We start from the raw sequence: 20,636 nt of genomic DNA on the forward strand, positions 1-20,636 counted from the left end.
TGTTCCTAATTCACAGGCAGCTGGTTATGGGCTGGCAGCATGCTTTCTCCATTTGCTTGACCAAGCCATATACTAACATTAGTTTTCTAGTTTTCAGAGGTTTAAATTACTGGAGGTTTTGACACTCCTTTTTGTCTTCCCAGACCTGATTAATATGGGGACAAAGAAAGGGACCTGTTTCCACACTAGGCATCAAGGGCTTTAGCACATACATGTAACCAGGACAGAAAAAGAGCCCTCATATCTCTGTAGATAAGACAAGTCCTCCAGCTCTCATATGGAAACAGGGAATGGCTGTCAGACATGCTCAGAGGAGCAAGAATCATCCAGACACAATTTTCTTTGGAGGAGCCAAGATGAGGGGTTCAAAGCATCTCAACAGAGCCGTGCCTCCTTCCCCCTCTACATTTGGTCACATAACACAAAGCATGTGCTGTGTTAAACCAATGTCCTGCTTCCCTGCACCCTGTCTGATCTCCTTCCCAGTGTTCATCTTCTCTCTTTCTCTGCCACCACACAGTCCTGGCCCTTTCCCCTCTACACTCTGACATTCATTTTCCCTTTCCAACAGTCATTCAAATGCAAAGTTCACGTTTTTATTTTATATACTTAGGAAATTCAGTACAGCGTCAGATTCTAAGCATGAAGTAATGGGAAGTGTTTTGGCACAGGCAGACTGCGCTACCCTCTTTTTTAAAAACAGTCCCCAAATTAGCCTAGCTTCCTGGATTTGTTCACAGAATATCACTCTCCCATTTGTGATACTTTCCTTCAGTTATTTCTGATGCATTTTTGAGGACTGCCAAGACTGCTTAGAATATGCTGCTATTCAAATACAGCAGATGGCACTGGTGTTAAGTAAGCATTATGGAAATTTACTGTATTCCTAGAAAAATCAACAAAGTGAACATCAACTACTAAGTGGCTAAAATATTTCACCAGATATGGGGAAAGTAATTCAGAGACATACTGTGACATGGCATTAGATGTCTCTTCCCTCTAAGGCACAAACTAGACCTTTCAGATAGGTCCCTCCTCTTCGGTAACTTTTCACCTGTATCTTAGAACAGTTTCTGAAACAGAAGCAACCTCAACATTTTAGGACCACAACGTTTATAAACATCACCAAAAAGGTGTTGATGAATCTTCTGTTTACATAAGTTATCTTGAATTGCAGATTGTTGTGCAACTGGTTCTTTTTTTTGCTCATGCTGAGCATTTATCATCAGCCTTGTTATTTTGGGAATAAACAAGCTGCAGCTATGAATGGAAGATACATAAATTATGGATGCTCACAGGAACAGCTGGACAACATAGTGTAAAGGGTTATGTTAAACCCTGTGACTCTCCAAGAACTTCTTACATGTACTCTATTAAAATAATCTTCTATTCAGTCCAAGCTTGAATTATTATAAATTCTGTGTAGCTTTAGAAGTGAAGAGAACATTTTGTGTTCCCCTGTCCCTGTGGCAAAACAGGACACAGTATTACATACCTCCAATATTTCTGTTGTTGATTCAAATTTTATATCCAAACACCTAATACTTCTTATGACCTTCCTTTTGAAAGGACCTTTAAATTCTTTATCATTATAGTCTGAACATTTTGAACACACACATACAAAAGCTTCAAAAAGTTCCCCATGCATGAAACACACAATCAAATATTACTTATTTTTTCCTTTCTTTTTACTTTAATTTCTGTTCTAGTACTGATAAACCCTCACAGTGGAATACAGCTGTAGTTATCAGGTAGATTATGCTAAAATTACTTTTAGCATGGATTTAAATAACTCATCTAAATATATAAAAGCAAAACATTCAGGGACAGAAAACCTGAGCTAACTCCATTGCAGACCTCAAGTTTTTGCAACAGAAAAGATTATAATGGTTGATATGTCAACAGATGCTTGAACGTAGCAAACCAGCACTACCATTGGACATGTATGTTCAAATTCTAGTCTTCGTCTGGAGTCTGAGACACAAGCTATTCTCTTTCTTCTTAAATTAATGAAAAGCTAGTTATAGCAGTCTCAGAAAGAAATCATTTCCAATCTCTTTACATGGAACAGTAGTGGCTGATAAAGACTTCAGAAGGGAGACTTAGCTCTCTAGCAGACATAATGCAAAAAGCAATGGACAGGAGGAAGGACACAGTCTAAATGCCGAAGACTAATCGCCTCTATCCATAAGAAGGAAAACAAACACGCACCACCCCCACCCCCCTGAAGCCTCTTCCTGCTCACATGTATGACATTGACATTACTTTTGTAAACAGTACTGAAATAATGCAGGCAGTTTCAGCACAGATCTATACCTACTTACAATTTAAGCCTAGCTTTTAATATGCTGGTACTAAAAGAGATTTTATTTCTAGCAAGCCCAGTCTGCTGTTTTGTAAGATTTATTAAAACATTCATAATGAAGGGTTAACAAATGTAGACAATGTGTCAACAACAGGTAATTCCAAAAAGTTCTATTTTTCTTCCCCTATAGATCTACAAAAGATAAACAACTGTACACAATCTTTTATTTAACTCACATTTCATCTGAGTGTAGATTTACAGAGGAAGTGGGCTTGTTCCTGACTCAATTCCTGGGGAAGTTTAATAAATTAAAATGTTAATCTGTTCTTTCTCAACTTTGTTGAAGGCATCACAAAAGTATCTGACAGTGACAGATAAAAAATAGCAGGCTATTATGGTATCTACTACTCAGTTAGTACTAACACGCAGAGACGCGAGTGATACCATATGACATAGTGTTTCCTGGCACATCCATTCTTCAGTAAGACATGCACAAGACAGAAATCAAATCTTAAGCACCAATAGTTATAATTCTTCTAAGATTTTCATTATTTCATTATGAAGCAGCGCTCCCAGGAACCACATCTACACAACATGGTGCCACATTTTTACTATCAGTAGGTGCTCGTTTACTGGCATCAAGTCATTCACATCTTAGAATATTTCTAAAAACACCCATCAGCCTTCATTACCACAGATAGTTTCTCAAAACTGATTATAACAGTAATTTTATACAAAGTTCTAAAAGCAAGAGTCGATAAATAAAGGCCAAGGAATGACAGTATCTAGCTTTTAATTCCCATTTCTTCCACTGTGCTGCTGTGTGGTCCTGTGAAAGGTAGTTTCATTTTTTTATCAGCTATATTAGAAAACTTTAAATTATTTCATAATCAAAATTGATAATCAGTTGCACCCCCTTCTATTCACTCTTGATCACAGAACAGCAGCTTAGTAGTCAAACTATCAATTTTTGTAATATGACTATGTAATTACTGACACTAAAATATACAAATATCTGTACCAGCCCAGAAAACGCAGCATATACATTTATATACTCCTTAAAAGGAGAGAAGAACAATTCTTAAGTATTTTATATCCCCAAGAACTGTACACAAAAATAGCCAGATCAACTTAAAACAGAGGCTACCAATAGTGTCTCAAAATTCTAAGTTAATAATGGAATGACAGTGTCAGCTCTGAACCTCCTTTAGTTGTGGCAGTAATCTATATATCATAACTGGTTAAAGTATTTTATTTTTTAACCAGAAAAACATCATGACATTTTAAAAAATGCTTATAAATTGTCTGCCAACTGGTTGTTTTTTTCTTTTCTAAGTGCCTAAGTAAGTAAGGTCACTTATTTAGTGCTTTTAAAACACACAATTTCATCTTAAATTGAACATTTTAAAATGTAAAATGAAGTTAAATGTCAATTCTTTGATATTCTGTAGCACAACCCAGGTTCGGTTGTTTTGCCAGGGACACGTTTTTTACCTAAGCAACATGTGCTTTACCTAGATGAGTCACTATTTCTGATCATGACTTTAAATAAATAATTTAAAATTGAACAAAACCAGAGCAGGCTCACAAACTGTTCAATAACATAATGTCATATTGATAGATAAGACTGACAAGTCCAAATACAACTTTAAATTTCATCATCAAAGTTGTTATTCAATGCAAACAGAAATAGCAAAAGGGGAAGAGACAAATGAAGTAGTTGAAATGGGCAGCTAAATGGAACGCTGTAGAAAGATCTTCAGATGATGTTGACATGTTAAAATTTATCTATGTAGCCAGACTCAAAAACATGCACTTTGCTGTAATCACATGAAAACTTTCAACCACACCAAATTGGTTTCTATTACAGGCAGTCAAGCCTTATATATATATACACCATGGTACTGTGGAGTACTGCCTGCAAGCCCAAGATCTCCTTCAAGCTTTTGTCATAGGAAAGAAAGAATTCCAAAATACGTCATTTCTACATGAGGATAGGGCACAGATTCTGTCCCAGAGTTACTGAGGCAATATTCTAAGGCCACTGAAAATTTCAGTAATTTGCGGGTTGAATCACATCCTCAACAGCCTGAAGACAACTTAAAAAAAAAAAAAGTCCTAGCAGGATAACAGGATAAAAGAATTTGGTCACATAGAGGCCATAGCAAGTCCCAAATTCGTATGAATTTAAATAAAATTGTTCTTTCTATCAAGTCGTATTTAATGTGAGAATGATGAAAAGACCTCGACTGTAATGGCACTCACTTGGATAGGATTTAAAAAATTTCTCCATAAAACTTAATTCCCATCATAAATTTAGATACTTTTTCATAGGAGATGTTCCTGCCCAGGAGGTCCACTCCCCAGCTTGTGCTACTGTTCCATCGTGCATGTGAGGGAAGAACACGTGTGTCCCTGGCTAGGTGCAAAATCACAGGATTTCCAACAGGTATTTTCCTCTCTGGATTGAGAGTTAAAAGAATATCTATAAGGACCCATTTCATTCTTCCAGTCACAGTAAAAAACTAAAAAAAACCCAACCCCATACAAAACTCTTGGTTGACACAAATTCGTCATCCACACTTTAAGTATTTGCATGCGGACCAAAGAGGGTCCCTTGGAATGACTAGCTGGCAATTCTGCATTGGCTTTAACAGTTTTAATTTTCCTAATATTTTTCATTCATAAGAGTTGCATAGGATGTAAACATTTTGTCAGCGACAGGACAGGGATGTAGAGAAAACACAGTCAGGAAGGAAGTTGAAGGGTATTTAAAATTCATCTATATCTATGACAAATTAATGAGAAGGCTGGAAGCTTTTTTAAAAAACACAAGACAGTTCACTTCAAAGGCTTCTCGATTTTTTGAGGATTTTTTTTGCAGAAAAATATGTTCTACTATTAGCAGCTGCAACTGTCTTTTCTCCTTCCAGTTGCTGGAATTACAGGCATGCTGTTTGTTCAGAGATAAAGTAAAGGACAATTCAATGCAGACAAAAATTGTTTTTGGCTGCTCCATTACTCCTTCTGGAGGCTGACTGGACAGACTGCTTCACAGTATGATTTCAGTCCTCCATTAAGGAATGGTTTCTTTCTTATTCTGTCTACAGCCATGTGCCTTCAGATTTTACTTCCCTTCTATGATGAGGGCCAAATAGGTTTTTATTTCAATTTGATTTTAATCTCTGCCCTTCCCACAAATTCTCAGAAGTGCCTGTTACTTTAGACTGGTTGACCCATGAATCTTAGAGGAGTTTTCTGATAGTCTATGTTGTTGCCTTAGTATGTTGTCTACACACTGCCCCACTGCTTCCCAAGATGCCTGTATTTATCTTCTCACTCAATTTTCTTACCATTTCTGGTTTATTTTTAGCTGTCATAAAAGAGGCTTCTTTAGCTTTATATGATTACCCTCCTGAAATGCTAACAAGTTTCCCTTTTTCTAGAAGACTCTAGTGTTGTGCTCTTCTCCTTGGATTCTTTCACCTTCTTTCCCAGAATAATTCCTTCAGCCACGCTGAGATAAACACTGACAGATGTGAGATGAATGCAAATGTTTTAAGAGCTGTTTCTTTTTTCATTCTAAATATTGAATCTATATTCACCATGACTAAAAGACTTCTTCAGCATATTTTATCATCAAGCTTAATATAATAAAGACCGCAGGAGCTTCAGACAGGATGTAACTATGCTGCTATCACAATAATCACCACTATGATATTATATGTTGTACTTCTTGACAAACTCTCTCTTAAAACGGTCATTTCTCAGTGCAGAATGAAGTAATAAACTGAACTGACAAAGAATGATCAAATCCACACCAGAAGCTCATTTGGAATATTAACTCACTAACAGTTCCAAAGTGATCAAGGGATTGTATTAATCTACTGCACAACCAAAGAGGATGACAAAGAGCAGAAAAAATAGCAATCTTTCTGCTTTTTCTATTTGCTTGCTTAAAATAACCAAGACATTGTGAAAGAAATAAAGCTCAGATATTTCTATGAAAATGTGAAATCACTGACTATTAACAACATTTGCACTCACTTAGATACCTGGTGGTATTAACCTGCCTCTTTTTGACAACTGCATACCAATATGCAGAAGAAGCAATACTCTTAAGGAAAAAAACACTGAGTTAAGAGTGGTGAACACTGTTTAATAATGAATGCTATCAAGGCATGTGCAGCAAGCCTGAAAATTTGCAAGTAAAATAATTCACAATAAAAATTAGCAGAGTGAACTACAACCAACAGTATTTCATACTCATGAAGCCCTTTGCATTTAAAATTCTCAACTATTTTATTTATTCTTCTTTTTCTATGTTTGTGACCCTTTTAAATCGGAGAGGAAATCAGTGGCAGGTTCAAAACCAGTTTTAATTCCACAGAAGCTCTGATTTTCTGGTGACAAAAGGAAGTACTAGTATTTACCAAAATAAATATTCCAGACTATCAATCTATTCTGTCTGGGTTTTTAAGGAAGTGCAGATTCTCTGCAATAAAGAAACAGATTGTTTTGTATCTGGAGTAATGTGTTCCTTAGTTGGAATAGTAGGGTAAAAAACAAAAGGAAAGAGCTTCATTCAGCTGTGCTGTTTGGCAGTTCTCACTATTTGTTTAACATCAGGCCACCAAAGCAACATGTAATACTCTCACTGTCTTTGGGCACTCTGAATCAGACAATTTGGAGTGCTTTCCCTCTAAAAGCCTGCTAGGCTTTTCCTACTAGGTATCTTCAAGAAATTAGAATTCCTAACTTTGAATAAATTATTTAACAAACTAAATGAAGAACAGATGTGTGCATCAGATATTCCTAATTAGATCCTTTAGCAAAGAATGAGACAATCCACAATTCTAATTTTAAAACCAAACCAGCGTTTCACTGAACATCTTTTCAGTATAATCATGGTTTCTACATAATTTAGTTACACACATTTTGAAATTAAACAGTGAATGACTCCAACAAAATGAAACAAAATAAAGAGGAAACATTTGGGAGTGGAAGAACTGTTTTCTGATTCAAGGTTTGGTTTTTTTTTTTACCTCACAAAGTAGTAAATCAATGATGTGGAAGACCATGCAGAGTGGAAACTTGGCAGTAAAAAGAGTGAGGAACCACTGGGATGCATACATATGAGCTTCCAAATTGAGGTCTGAGAAATGGCTATACAAGTCTGGTAACTGCTCCTAGAGTAAAGGGAAAAATAAATGCTTTAGTATTACTCATTTATCCGAGTTCTTCATGTACACTGCCAGTAAGTACCAGGTTGCTAAACACTGGAAAACACAACAAAGAGAGACTCTGGCTTCTTTTGAGCAATGAAAATATGTTTCTTCATAAATTTCAGTGCCCATGGTTACAGTTTTTAGTAAGATATCCACTGTGGATTCTATCACAGTATCAAGTAATGTACTGAGATCATACCGAAAAATTACAAAATCTTGCAACAGTCGGAAAGCAGAACAGTTGTGAAATCTATGTCATGCATAGTGTATATTTTAAAGTTATTCCTTTACTGTGTCTTGCTATAAATGCTTCTGCTATAAAAACCAATGGATACTAGAATAAGGAGATCACCTTGCAGCGCTTGAAAGCAACAACTCCATCAGACAATTTCTGTAACTAGAAGCATATATAAGCAACACAAAATAAGCACTGATAATCCTGCTGTACACTGATGATATATTCATATTCAGTTAATAAAGTAAAACTATTTGTTAACATATGTAAATATTGAAAAGACCGCATGCCAAAGTATCAAGTTAATTAGCAAGCAATTCTATTCCATCAAGTAGGAAATACACACAGTTTGACAGCTGAAAAAAAAGATTATTGAATTAATGGTGGTCTGTTTTGTTTGGTTTTAATGTATCTCTCAGAGGTATACATGGTCATCTATGACAACTGACTTCAGTAGCTAGCTTTTGCTATGCTAATAGAAGTGCAGGTCAAAGCTTAATGAATTGTTAGTAACTCCTTATTAGTCAGAGCAACAATGTGTAAAACTTGGAGCTATTTATTTATGTTCAGTTGCTCTGCCTATTAAATAATGCTGTCTGAAAAAAGAGCAACATATTGAAAACACATTAAAAGCTACAAAATGACCTACACTTGATTTGTATTTCATAAGCATCAGGATGTCCTGATTTTCCTGACCTCTTAATCATCAACATAATTCATAGGAAGTAGGACACTGATGGTGGCAGTCCAAAAGATACTCTGGCCTTAACAGAACAGAGACATTATCTCTAAGCAACACCACAAAATAGGGAAGAGAGAGAGTAAGCAAACAGAGAGGAAAAAATCAGACACCTACTCTGCTTGGTTACAAAGATTTGCAGCAAGGTTGGTATATGAAAGACAAAAGAAATTTGAAATAAATCTGACTCACAATGTTTGGATCCCAATATTAAACTTCTCTGCTTTGGTTCCACCCCACCTCTAAAAGGAAAGGGGTTTTATTGTCCAGAGCAAAGCATCAATCTCTTCTTTGTGCTACTATTTCCATTTATGAAAGTAGAAGAATTTGTTACCCTGGCCCCACCTGCATTAACTTCTCCAGCTGGAAAAATTTGCAATGGAGATCTTCAAAGTTATTTCTGTAGAGGTCCCTCAAGCCATAGTCATACATTATTTTCACAAATACACAGAATGCCTGCTCCTCCGGCATCTGTTTGGAAAAATATACAAACATAATTTTAAAAACTGAATTGAGGCTGGAAATGCATTACACTAATACACACACTTATGCATTAATTCAGAAACAGGGATAGGTTAGAATTTTCAGCAAAGCACTTCGAATGTAGAATTAAGCAATTAAAATCTCAAGGGAACTAGTCACCTTGATTTGGCTCTGTAAGACCTTCTTTGACAAAAACATGGTATCATATCATAGGTTCACATAAGCATACCTCCCTACATCAGCACAACTGTAATCAGTATTCTTTCAAATAGATATGAGAACAGCCAGTACACAACTCTCAGATACAGAACAACAATTTTTTTAAAAGAAAGATAGAAAAGAAAAAGACAACAAGTCATCATAGTGATTTCTACTGAGAGAGACTTGGTTAAAAGGGAAAAAAGTCCAGAGAACTAAGGTATAGCCAACACTTAGTGAGAATAATGCTTATCTACTTTCATCCAAATCCCAGGAGATCAAACTCTCTGAAGTCAGGTTTCCCATGATAAATAAGAAAATGATAAATTTTGCCTTCAGAACCCACTTGTGAGTTCAGGAGGGCTGATCCTGCCTATTAACATCGTTCATTTTTTCAGAAGCCCCATCTCCATGATCTCTATTTCATTTTGACCAAAATTTCTCATCCAGCTGTTTTAGAAGGGGGTACTAAAAGACAAGCCACATGAGCCACTCTAAAGTTACATTTGTTGGCTTCTGCCCATGAATTCTGAATTTGTTGGAAGCCCCATATCATGAAACTCCACTGGTAAGACATCTCGCCCACTTCCCCCATGCCCTCAGGTAACAATAATAAAATGGGCACAAGCAGAGTCACTGCAGACCCCAAATCAGGTTTTCAATCACAACAAAAACACCTTTCTTTTGCAGGCACCAGATTGTAACAAATGAAAACAATTATTGAGCATCAAGAATGACAACTCTTGACCTTTTAGCGTATTCACTCATTCAGACTCCTGCGCTTATCAAATATCAGCAACAGATAAAAGCTCAGTATTTTCTTCAGTGAGAATTTTAGTCTCTTGATATTTACCTCCAGGGTTTCATCTTTTATGTTCAGCCTATCATTATGGCCTGTCTCCAGGGCCATGGGTAGACACTTTCATTTTCATTTTTAGACATCATAAACTAAAGTAACTAGTTAGTATAAAGAACTGCCAGATCAGCTGCTAGCTACTTGTCCAGGCTAGATTTGCCTAGGACAAGCTCTTAGGAATCTTAAAGCTCTTTATCACAATTTTATCTGGATGGAATGATCCCCACTGACAGTTGATAAAAGCTGCAGACAAAGTCAAGGGAAGAAATAGTTTTATCCTGACCAAAAGGCTTGAATTTGTTCTATAATAAGATGAATGTAAATTTCAGGGTTTCTGGTAAAGTAACAATTATTTCTAACAAAATGACAGATGCTCATGCACAAGTACACCTACCTTGCATGCAGACACATGTGCATTGACAATCATTTCTCCCCCAAGCCAGGAAGAGGGAGTGGGAACAGAAGTAAGTACCAGGCCAAAGTCGTTTAAGGCAGAGGCCACCAAGTCTTTGCTCTCAGTGGATAGAGGTTCTCCAGTATTACCAACCGCAAGAATTCAAAATCATAGACCAAGTTTCCATTTCTTAGTTAATTTAAGCAAAACACATAATTTTGGCATTTCTAGTCTGATTTTTAGCATTTAGATATTTGGCCTTTATTATCTTTTCTATGGAATTCCAAAAGCCAGAAATCTACCATTTTTTAAAATACATGGCAATGACTCCAAAAAGTAGACAAGAAAAAAAAAAAAGTCAAATACTGTGAGACTTACAGTAAAACAATTAGAGTTGGCAACACTGTCCCCCTGTGATTAGAAGTTATCTGCTCACCTCTGATGGTAATTTCATGAAAGCAGCAAAATCACAAAAATCCAGGATGAAGGTTTAGGCTACCCAACCATCCCTGAAAGATATCTACACTGAAGAGAAAGGATAGCCTGTCCCAGAAAAAAAGAGGAAGGAGGGGATCTAGAAATCCATGCAAAGATAGAAGAATTAAAGAGGGTCTTCCACGCATTCACAACATACTGATTGGTTGGAGAATTTGAGAAAAACAAGAGTTGGAAGACATCCTGGGAAGCTCCCAACTTACATGAGCTCATTGAGACTGCTTCCCTTCCCCCCTTTCTCTGAATATTTCAGTTTAATATCCTATTATGAAAGCAAATGTTATAAAGGGCATATTAAAATGAATGTAATTGCCATTTAGTATTCCTTGTGTACAGGGTAATTTCTTCTAACTCCAGAAACACCAAAACCAGAGGTGATTCTTTATAGTAATGACAGCATACAACTCAGTGAGAGGAGCTGAAGTATTAGTCAAATGTTAAGAATGTGACACCCACTCATTTCTAAACAACTCTGGTATTGAAAATGGCTTATTCTTCCAGTGGAACATAAAAATCCTTCTTTGGGTAAAAAGTTAATTGCAAAAGAACTATTAGATAAGCTAATCTGCAGTATATGTGGGATTGCAACAATGTGACTAATTCAGGTTTATCCTTAAAGAATCTAAAGCTTCCTCTTTAACACTGTCACTGTGTATTATTCTTCTTAAGTCTTCAAGAAGTTACAGATATCACTAGGAATTACAATTTAAATTAATCTGAATTTGAGTTCTAGATGCCTTAGGAAGTGTATGTGTAACATACATACCACCAACAGCTGACTCAGAACCACAACCTGAAATGCATTTCAACTATGATTAATTATTTATTTATTAGAGCCTGACAGAAATAGCAGGCAAGAATCTGTTGTTGGGGTTTTGAGTGGTTTATTCAGATATTCTTTATGATATCCACACTACTTGAATTTGCTGCTTTTCCACTGATATATCAAAGTTAAAGCATCTTCCAAATATAAAAACTGTGTATTTATACTTACATGCACATGTATATATAGGAAGCAACAGATCAAAGTTTGTACAGTTTTTGGTTACAGGCTAAAATATCAAGGTTAAAATTCAGCTTTCACTCAAAAGTTATTATAAAATGTCCCTAGGAGAAAAAGTCTCACTGAAAATTAATGAGACTACTTGCTCTGGTTAGCTACTTTGAGAGTATCTCCTGAAGTTAAATTCCCCATAAACACAACGGAAATTCACCTATGTGACAACTAAATTACAAGAAAATATTAATATGTAACAAATCAGTTTCAGGTTTTGATACAGAAGTACTGACAATTTAATGGATTTCTCCTAGATAAAGAAAATCCACATTCATAAAGATAGAAGCCGTTAAGTCATTATTTGCCAAAAAGCAACAAGAGGAAAATGAATACAGACAAATAGATGACAGTAAATATCTGTCAAATAGCATGTTACAGTACTACTGATTTTAAAGCTGCTTTGGTTTCAAATATCAAAGCTTTCATTTTGCAATTAACTCACATGAAGTAGAAGTACAGCTGCAAGGAAAGACTGTCCCTGGCAATAGCCAATGTCTTCATCATAGACAGAGTATGCCTAGAAAAAATAAAAGTCAACATATATTAAAATGCATGCAGGCATTATCAAAACGTGTTCTAATAGATGAGCTATTCAGAATATGTAATACTATGCAGGCTAAAATAATAAAGGGAGTGAAACTGCAACTATTCTTGCACAGGATTTTAGGGCACTTTAGAAAACATCTACAGGTCACCTTCAGTCTTCCATAGATGCTCTATTAGTTGGTTTGGGTGGTTGTTTTTTTTTTTTTTCCCCAAACAGCATGAAAAGAGTTGGATGCAATTTCCCTTCACCTAAACCAAGGATTATTCTGCTGAGGTCAATAATGATATAACTTTAGCAATATAACAAATATGATATAAAAACCAGGTTAGTTTGTCTTGTGGGGAGAATGCTGGGGTTTTTTTTTTTGAAAAACAGATTCTGGCCTCATGAAAGCACCTAAGGTTGGTTGTCAGAAAACTACCAAGAACTACTCTAGCCCAAAAATTTTGTCAGAAACAGTTTTCCTGTGTCCTTGTTATGCTGAAGAATGAACAAGACTCATTTTCCTATGATATGACTGACAGACTACTTTTTTCTTACTCTTAAAAAACAAAACTAAAATAACCAAGCTTTTCCTCCCCCTTACTTTTCTGAGAACAGACGGATACTGGTTTTAAAGAGATGTCAGAGGATGTTAAGAATTTGAAGAAACTTGAGAAAGTACAAGCAGCAGCAGGACTGCTCTCGGAGAGAGAGAGAGAGACATCCTGAGAGAATAAGCAAGGTACTAAGCTTACAGCCAGGGAAAACAAAAGCACAAGGTCAGAGCTATGGGGAGGATAAGCCACATGAATCAGAAAATCTGCTTTGCCCCCATACTGCCTCCAAGACTGTTTACAGATGAGAATGTTTCAGACTGGAACACCACGCTTATCTTTTTTTTTTTTAAGTCTTGAATGAAATTAAGATTGCTGATTCACTGAATGGAAGCACAGAGGGACTGTGAGTAAACAATGTCAGGTATACTGGGGAACCAAATCCACCTGCACCTATTATAAAGCAGTGCAAAGGTGGCTAAGCTGCTTCTTCAAAAGGTAAGAAGAATTGTGACACAAAAAGAGATGTGACTCCTTTCCAGCCAACAGTATTAACATAATTGCAAATAACTTCTGACAGAAATAGGAAAATGGAGGCTAAAACATATTTAAAGTCTTTAAACCACCTTTCCTTTTTCATTCTTTAGTCAAAAACTAAGAAAGAAATAATTATAAGGAATTCTGCAAACATTCCAGAAGAGATTTCTGTAAAGAATATAACCTGAGTATCCCTTTAAAGGTCACTGTTCATAAACAACTCACCCATGTATTTCCTAATAAATTTGTAGCTTTGTGAAAAACTAAACTGTGACTTACAACTCTTTGTCATTTCTTTATATTGCTCACCACTCTTTTGAAGTATGTTAGATAGGATTAGTCAGCATCTGAGTGAAAATAATCCCAATCCATTGATCAATTTCAGTGGTCAAGCAAATACAAGAAGACTGTTCACATAAATTATTGAAAAAAATTAATGAAACATTACAATCTGCTTTCTAGTTAAGCCAGCTCTAGCCACAAAATTAAAACATAAACCATAAAAAAATAATTCTAGAAGTGCACAACAGCAAATACCAAACTCTGAACTGCAATAAAGGGATGCTCTCTTAGAAGAAGTTAATTTAATATTACTTGTTAGCTACTAAGTATTGAATGAACGGAAATTACTTTCAACACTTAAATTAATATTTCATATGACTAATTCAAACGATCCACTGGTTAATCATTATGAGTCTTTATCTATTTGTTCACAAAATCTAGCACTTTATAGATGCCTAACATTTTATTTCTGTAGCATTCCTAAGAGATATATTATTTCTGCTATTGAAAGACCAGCTCCACTTAGAAACAGATACGCAGAATTACAAATAATAAATCTGATTTATGATTTCTTCATATTATAACACAACACTTTTACTTTACTTCAAAAAAAATCCAGGCTGAAAAATAAATAGCGAATTATCAACGTGTGGGGGTTCTCTTTTGTGGGAAGCAATAGCTAATAATTTGCTGACAACAGCCATAAATTAATCCAAACAAGTTTTAAGATAACTATTGTGACACATTAGAACAAACTGCCTCCAAAACTGACATAGATTAAAAAGTAAAAAAAGTTATCAGAAATAAAAAGATACCCTTTTGAGATTGTGAAAGAAGTTGAAATTATGGCAAAAGAGGGAAAATGGGGAGGGTGCAAAAAAATCCTCACTCTGCATGTTAAATATTAAAAGGAATTTCAAGGAAGGTCAAGAAATGTTCTCATAATCAACTTCCTAAACATGTTAAAACTAGTCATAAATCTGTTTCAAACACATCCAGAGCAGGCATGCAAAGCCTCTACTTGGAAAATATATGATCAAGGTAGAAAAGTTGTATTTAAACTATAGGAGAAAATTTACATGAACTTTCCTTGTGTCTGCTTTATTACAGAAGAATCACAGGGGCTGTCATCCTGCTGGAACCATTTCTAACAGGGGATGTGTTGAAGGATTTGTCTCCAACTGAGTATCAGAAGATATGATAAATTAAAAGGAATAAAGATACTAAAAATTTATTAGGAACAGACAGTATTCACACAAAAAAAGCTGGGGTCGGGAGTAAATTGAAAAACCATTAATTGGCTGATTAAATCATAAGAATAGATGACAAATTTGAAACATTTGTAAGAAGAGGTGATCCACAGAACTACAAATCAGTAAGTACTGGATAATTTGGTTTAGAAAAATATTTCAAAATTAATTAGTGGACACAGTTACGCATAGGACATATAAGAGAAAAATGTCTGAGGGCCCCAGTAAAAGGATTAACAAATCTTTGAAGCAACCAACAACTATGGAAAAAATCCATTAACCGCTTGATCTGCTTGCTTTTTGAAATTCATTTCCACTAGGTCCTTCCTCAAGATCTGATCTTCACAAGCAGTTGTTATCAGATACTTGGATACTAACTTGAGTCCTGCACGAGAATTAGATCAAACTGGGAAAGATTCTGCTGTTAAGTCAAAGCATCATAATCCTGGAAACTAAAGATTTATGTTTTAATGAAGTCTTTAAAAATCTACATGATTTCACTGTATTTGCCCAAAGCAAAGAGATTTTTGAAGCTTTATGCATATTACATTTCCAATTATACTTTTTCAGTTCTAAGTAACCTTTGGGACTTGATATTGCTGAAATATGATGTAATTAACAAAAATAGCCTCAAAAAAAAAGGATGCTGCCTATAGACACTACCATAATATATCTAAGATTAATTATTTAAGATTCATTCTTTTAAGGGACTGATGAGCATTAACTTTGTCTTTCCACATGAAATACGAAAACAAAGCAAAATCCCAAATCCCCTACTGCCACTGCAGTCATTGTAACTGTCATTTCAAGAGAATGGGATTTTTCCCATGACAACCTGCGACAACACTGCAGTCTTTTAAGTTATTATTTTCTTAAGCTCTCGGGGAATCGCCAATCACAATACTCCAGTTAACCGAGATTTTACATATTCTCTGTCTCATAAATGGGACTTAATGAAGATCCTGAATTGAAGCCTACTTTCAATCATTTTAACCAAATGAAGATCTCACAGAGTTAAAATGTCTTTATAATAGTTATCTGTCTTCTGAAGAGAACTACTATGCAGTTATTAGTACAACATCATTAGAAAGTGAATGCTTTGGAAGCAACAGAGTCTCCTCAAATAAAGTCAATGATAGAGAACTGCCTGCATGCTGGGGAAGAGAATGAAGAATCCAGAGATGGACAGAAATACTCCTCTACAATAATTAATGGCAGAAAATCTCCCAAGATCAGAATCTTCTGTATACAGAAAAATTTCAAATAGGTAGCATTTAAAAGATGAATGGAAATGTTGCTGATCTGAATTTAAAACCTCAGATTTTAAAAAAGGAAGAGTAGAGAGTACATCTCTAATTCCAGATGAAATATTTTTGATCATTTTGCATCCTCATAAGCATGAAAATGATTGCTTACACTTACTGAAGGTTCAAATTACTTTAAACAACAAAGTGCGAAACACTAACTAGCAAATACCAGCTTAAAATCGCATTGCCAATTTGCCTTTACATAGTAAGTCAATGACATCAGAAACGAAACATTACAATTACATTAGAGACAAAAGAGAGCTCATAAAAAATATTTCTTTAGTGTCTGCCTCATACAAAGGCCTTACAATTCCAGAGCTTTCACTCCCCCATCCCCCCACTTCATGGCAATGCAGAGGAAAAGGTATGAGCAGAGGCTCTACAGATCGCCATCTCTCATCTGCAATAACAGTATCTCTCTTGCCAGTAATAATGTTTCCTGGCACAGGAAACACTCACTTCTCTGAAAAAGCAACAGGCACTGGCACAATGCTTGTTAACAGCCATACAAGATATCCAGCACCTGTGTCCCAGGAAAAAAAGGAAAACATAACAGGAACCGAATACAAGTTTTTTAGGGGAGAGTGACAACCCTGTTCGCTCTCATTACTTATCTTTGCGTTGCTACCAAAATGACAGAAAGGATCTAGGGAATCTACTCAGTGTTTGATACAGACTCAGCTGTGTGCTGAAGTCCATTTTAGTAGAGTTAAAAGACTTATATGGTGTCTGAAAAACAGACTGGCTCAAGAAAACATCCATACTTCGATGCAGACTTCTCATGCAACAAGGTATTTTACAACATGCTTGGTCACTGAATAATTTTAGTGACAGCATAATCTAAAACTCCATACTAAATTTTTTATAAGGCTAAAAGTCTGAAAGTAATAATATTTCTATGAGTGCAGCATTTATGATGTATCACATTATACAAGGAATTTCTGTGTTAACTGAAAACTGTATTTTTGGAAATTCATTACTCATTTATTGAGTATCAGGGAGAGGCACGTGTATGTTACACAATATGCCTCCTTCAGAGCTATAAGCGCTGAGAGAATGGAGAAATCTTTACATTTATTCAGACAGGCCCCTGAAGATACTAAAGCCTTTACTCTTACCAGCACAAGATTCACAGTCCTGACCTTTTCACTAGTACAGGCTCAGCAGAAACCCCATATGCAAGAACAGTACTATTGCTTCCTTGCTGAGCACAGATGCACAGAGAAGGAACCTTATTAATATATAAATGGAAGAAGACAAGGTAACGTTTAAAATCCTTTGCATGAAACAGGACAACAATATTTACTAAAATTGCTCTTCAACTCAGGAGAAAGAAAATAAACAACTAAAAATAGCTGAAAAATAATTCTTATCTAATTCTCCTTATGCTCCTATGTTTATTCTAAAATTGGCAAATAGACTACTATAGGTAAGAAAGAGATTTGCTCTTTGAGAAGTAATTAAACCAAAGTGGACAAATACCGAACCTTCCCATTTTTAAATCTGAGGAGATACTGAGGACTGGAAAATGTGGAAGAATATGTGCATGCTGAGAAGAGGTGATCACCTGTAAAAAGATGCTGCAGTGAAATGGAAATGAAAGTGTAAAAAAGGATGAAAGTTAGACAATCAGCTTACAGGACAGCACTGAGCAGCAGTTCTGCCATGCTGAAGGATATGCCAAAGAATAATCCATCATTCACAGTTTATAGAAACTACTGGTCACAGAAGAGCAACTCAAAGACATTTTCACATTTCAATTATAGAGCAACGAAAGCCAAAAAAACCATACTGGAGCCCATTCAGTATTAGCTTTGCTAGAAAAACAGTTTATTATTCCCTCTACTAATGTGGGTACCAACAAACAGACAGACATTGGAATGATGACTAAACCCAAATGTTTCATTTCACAGTAAACCAGCTATCACACTGATTCTGTGTATAAAACCTTCAGGCAAGTAAGGCTGGGATTAGGAAAAAACTACAAATTTGCTCAGCCAAGCAGATAAGTATTTAGTAACAAAATCTGTCATGATACAAATGATTCATATCCTTCCACAATGCCTTTGTTTACTGGAAAACACTAACACCAACACTGAATCTCTGAAAAGTAATTCAACCATTTTCAGAAAGACAGGGATGCATTGTGTCTTTTTTCCAGTTTGCTCAGTAAGAACACTCACCTAGCTAACCTGATTTCCCTGCAACATGCTCCCATTCTCCTATTAAAGTCACAGTGGTTGTTTGTCAAATAGGAGTTACTTTAATCAGGAAATTAGAGAAAACACATCTCACGTTAAATGCTGCACTGCATACACTCCAAACAGTTGAGAGGACTATTTCTGCCAAGTGCTTTGATTCCCTGGAGCATGGAGCTGTTAACTACATATGCATGCATGGAAGTAGGTCGAGAGTACTATTCTGTTATGCATTGTAACACAGAGAATGAGCCCTTTAAATAGATCTAGAATTCACATAGTATTTAAACAGAAAGTGTGCAAGAAATAGAACTATTTTCCCAAAGACGTTTGCTCTGTGCAAATCTAGTTTATGCGATGCCCTCAAGTGAAATCTCCAGTCTAGAATCTGGAACTCTTTTCATTCCTTATCACCATTGTCAGCCTTAAAGTTTATTTTTAGATACTTTGTCACATAAATGTTCTGCAACTGAAAAAGTTTCCATCTTGCTCGATTTCCTACTGTTCTGAAGAATAGATTAAGAGACAGAACTAAAACTGACAGACCCGTTAAAATGAGGCAGTGAGCTTTTAATGGTTTTCTTTTTTATCTGACAGCTCAGATCATCTCTCATTTCAGTGGGGAACGAAAAAATGCTCTTCAGCTTTTTACCCTCCCACTTGAGGACAGACCTTTTCTAGCCTTATTCAATAATCCCATTCTTCAAATATCTTGCTTTCATATTAGAAGAAGGGCATGAGTGCACAGCACCTGTTAGAAGTTATTCTAGTAATATAAAACAGCCATAATATTACTTTCAACACAGATTTTTTTTTTTTCCAGTGGAATGACAAGTTTATGAGCAAATTAATTAGCTCTTAACAATGTTTCTCTAAAACTCACCACATCAGTCATAAACTCAAGGTCCAGTCAGACACAGCCATAGACAGGTCATCTGTAGAATAGAGCCTCAGCTATTTAAGGAAACAGTGCAAGGATGAAGGAAAAGTCGCTACCTAGAAATCTACATGGCAGTTGCATCTGATCTCAATACTGGCAAGTAGGGAGAAACTGTCAAGAATAAAATCAGTAAATTCATGAATAATTCAATGTTGAAGATTGGATATGGTTGTTCTACCAGGAAGCATTGCTTCCCAAATCCCCCTTTGAACCAATAACAACATAAAAAAATGAGGCAGTCAACAGAGTCTATTAGGATTTTTAGGACACGTTCAGCAAGATCCCTTCCCACAGACTTTTCAGAGAAGGTCCACTTATTCACTCAAATAATTGATTAAACAATAGAAAGCAAAAGGTAGGAAAAAACAGTCACAGAATGAAGATGAGGTGACTCACAGGACCTCAAAGATGTGCTAGGGCTGATGCTGTTGTAAATATTCACAAATTACACAGAACACATAAAAATAGCATAGTAACAAAGACAGCTGATGAGACAAAGCTGTTCAGAGCAGTAAATTGAAAGCTGACTGCAAAGATGCTATGCAGAACATGTTTATATCAAGAGAAAGTGGCAACTGTCATCCAACTGTAGGTAGATACAAAATGCTTCATGAGAAAAGCAGTCCTCAACATGATGTACACACCAGCAGGCCTCTGATCTAGATCCTTCAGGAAAAGAGGACCAACACCTGCAGCAACTTTCTCTGCAGGAGCAGCAGAGGCCCTGAGGGCAGTGAAGGCTCCCAGCTTTGGAAGACAAGTAAAATTCTTCACTTTTACTACAGAAAACCCAGCAAAGTCTGAAATCTCTGCCTCTGTGAAGCTGCCTGCTAGAGAGATAATTCCTCTAAGTCACTTTTACTTCAGACAAATTCATTCCTTTATCTTCTCTCTATTAAACAAAATAGACTGAGATTCTCATTCATGAAAAAGAGTTTTTCTTTCCAAAGTATGTTCCCAAATCCCTTCATCATCCTCATTGAACTTTTACAGATTCTGTCCGATGTAGAAATAGTAATCTTTAATTCTGGACGCAGTAATCAAAAGCA

The 20,636-nt window shown here is 35.9% G+C and overlaps 1 protein-coding gene across 8 annotated transcripts in view; it reads right to left on the minus strand.

The window, feature by feature from the left end:
- RABGAP1L (RAB GTPase activating protein 1 like) overlaps positions 1-20,636 on the minus strand; it is a 262,266-nt gene that overhangs the window by 91,472 nt on the left and 150,158 nt on the right. For all 8 annotated transcript variants that reach the window (XM_074906992.1, XM_074906990.1, XM_074906991.1 and 5 more), the window contains 3 exons: positions 12,433-12,507; positions 8,853-8,978; positions 7,351-7,494 (listed from right to left, as the gene is read on the minus strand). In XM_074906992.1, coding sequence (XP_074763093.1) covers positions 7,351-7,494; positions 8,853-8,978; positions 12,433-12,507 — 345 coding nt within the window. The remainder of the gene's footprint in view (positions 1-7,350; positions 7,495-8,852; positions 8,979-12,432; positions 12,508-20,636) is intronic.

Source organism: Athene noctua, chromosome 5 (genome assembly GCF_965140245.1).
Source record: "Athene noctua chromosome 5, bAthNoc1.hap1.1, whole genome shotgun sequence".
Classification (NCBI taxonomy): domain Eukaryota; kingdom Metazoa; phylum Chordata; class Aves; order Strigiformes; family Strigidae; genus Athene; species Athene noctua.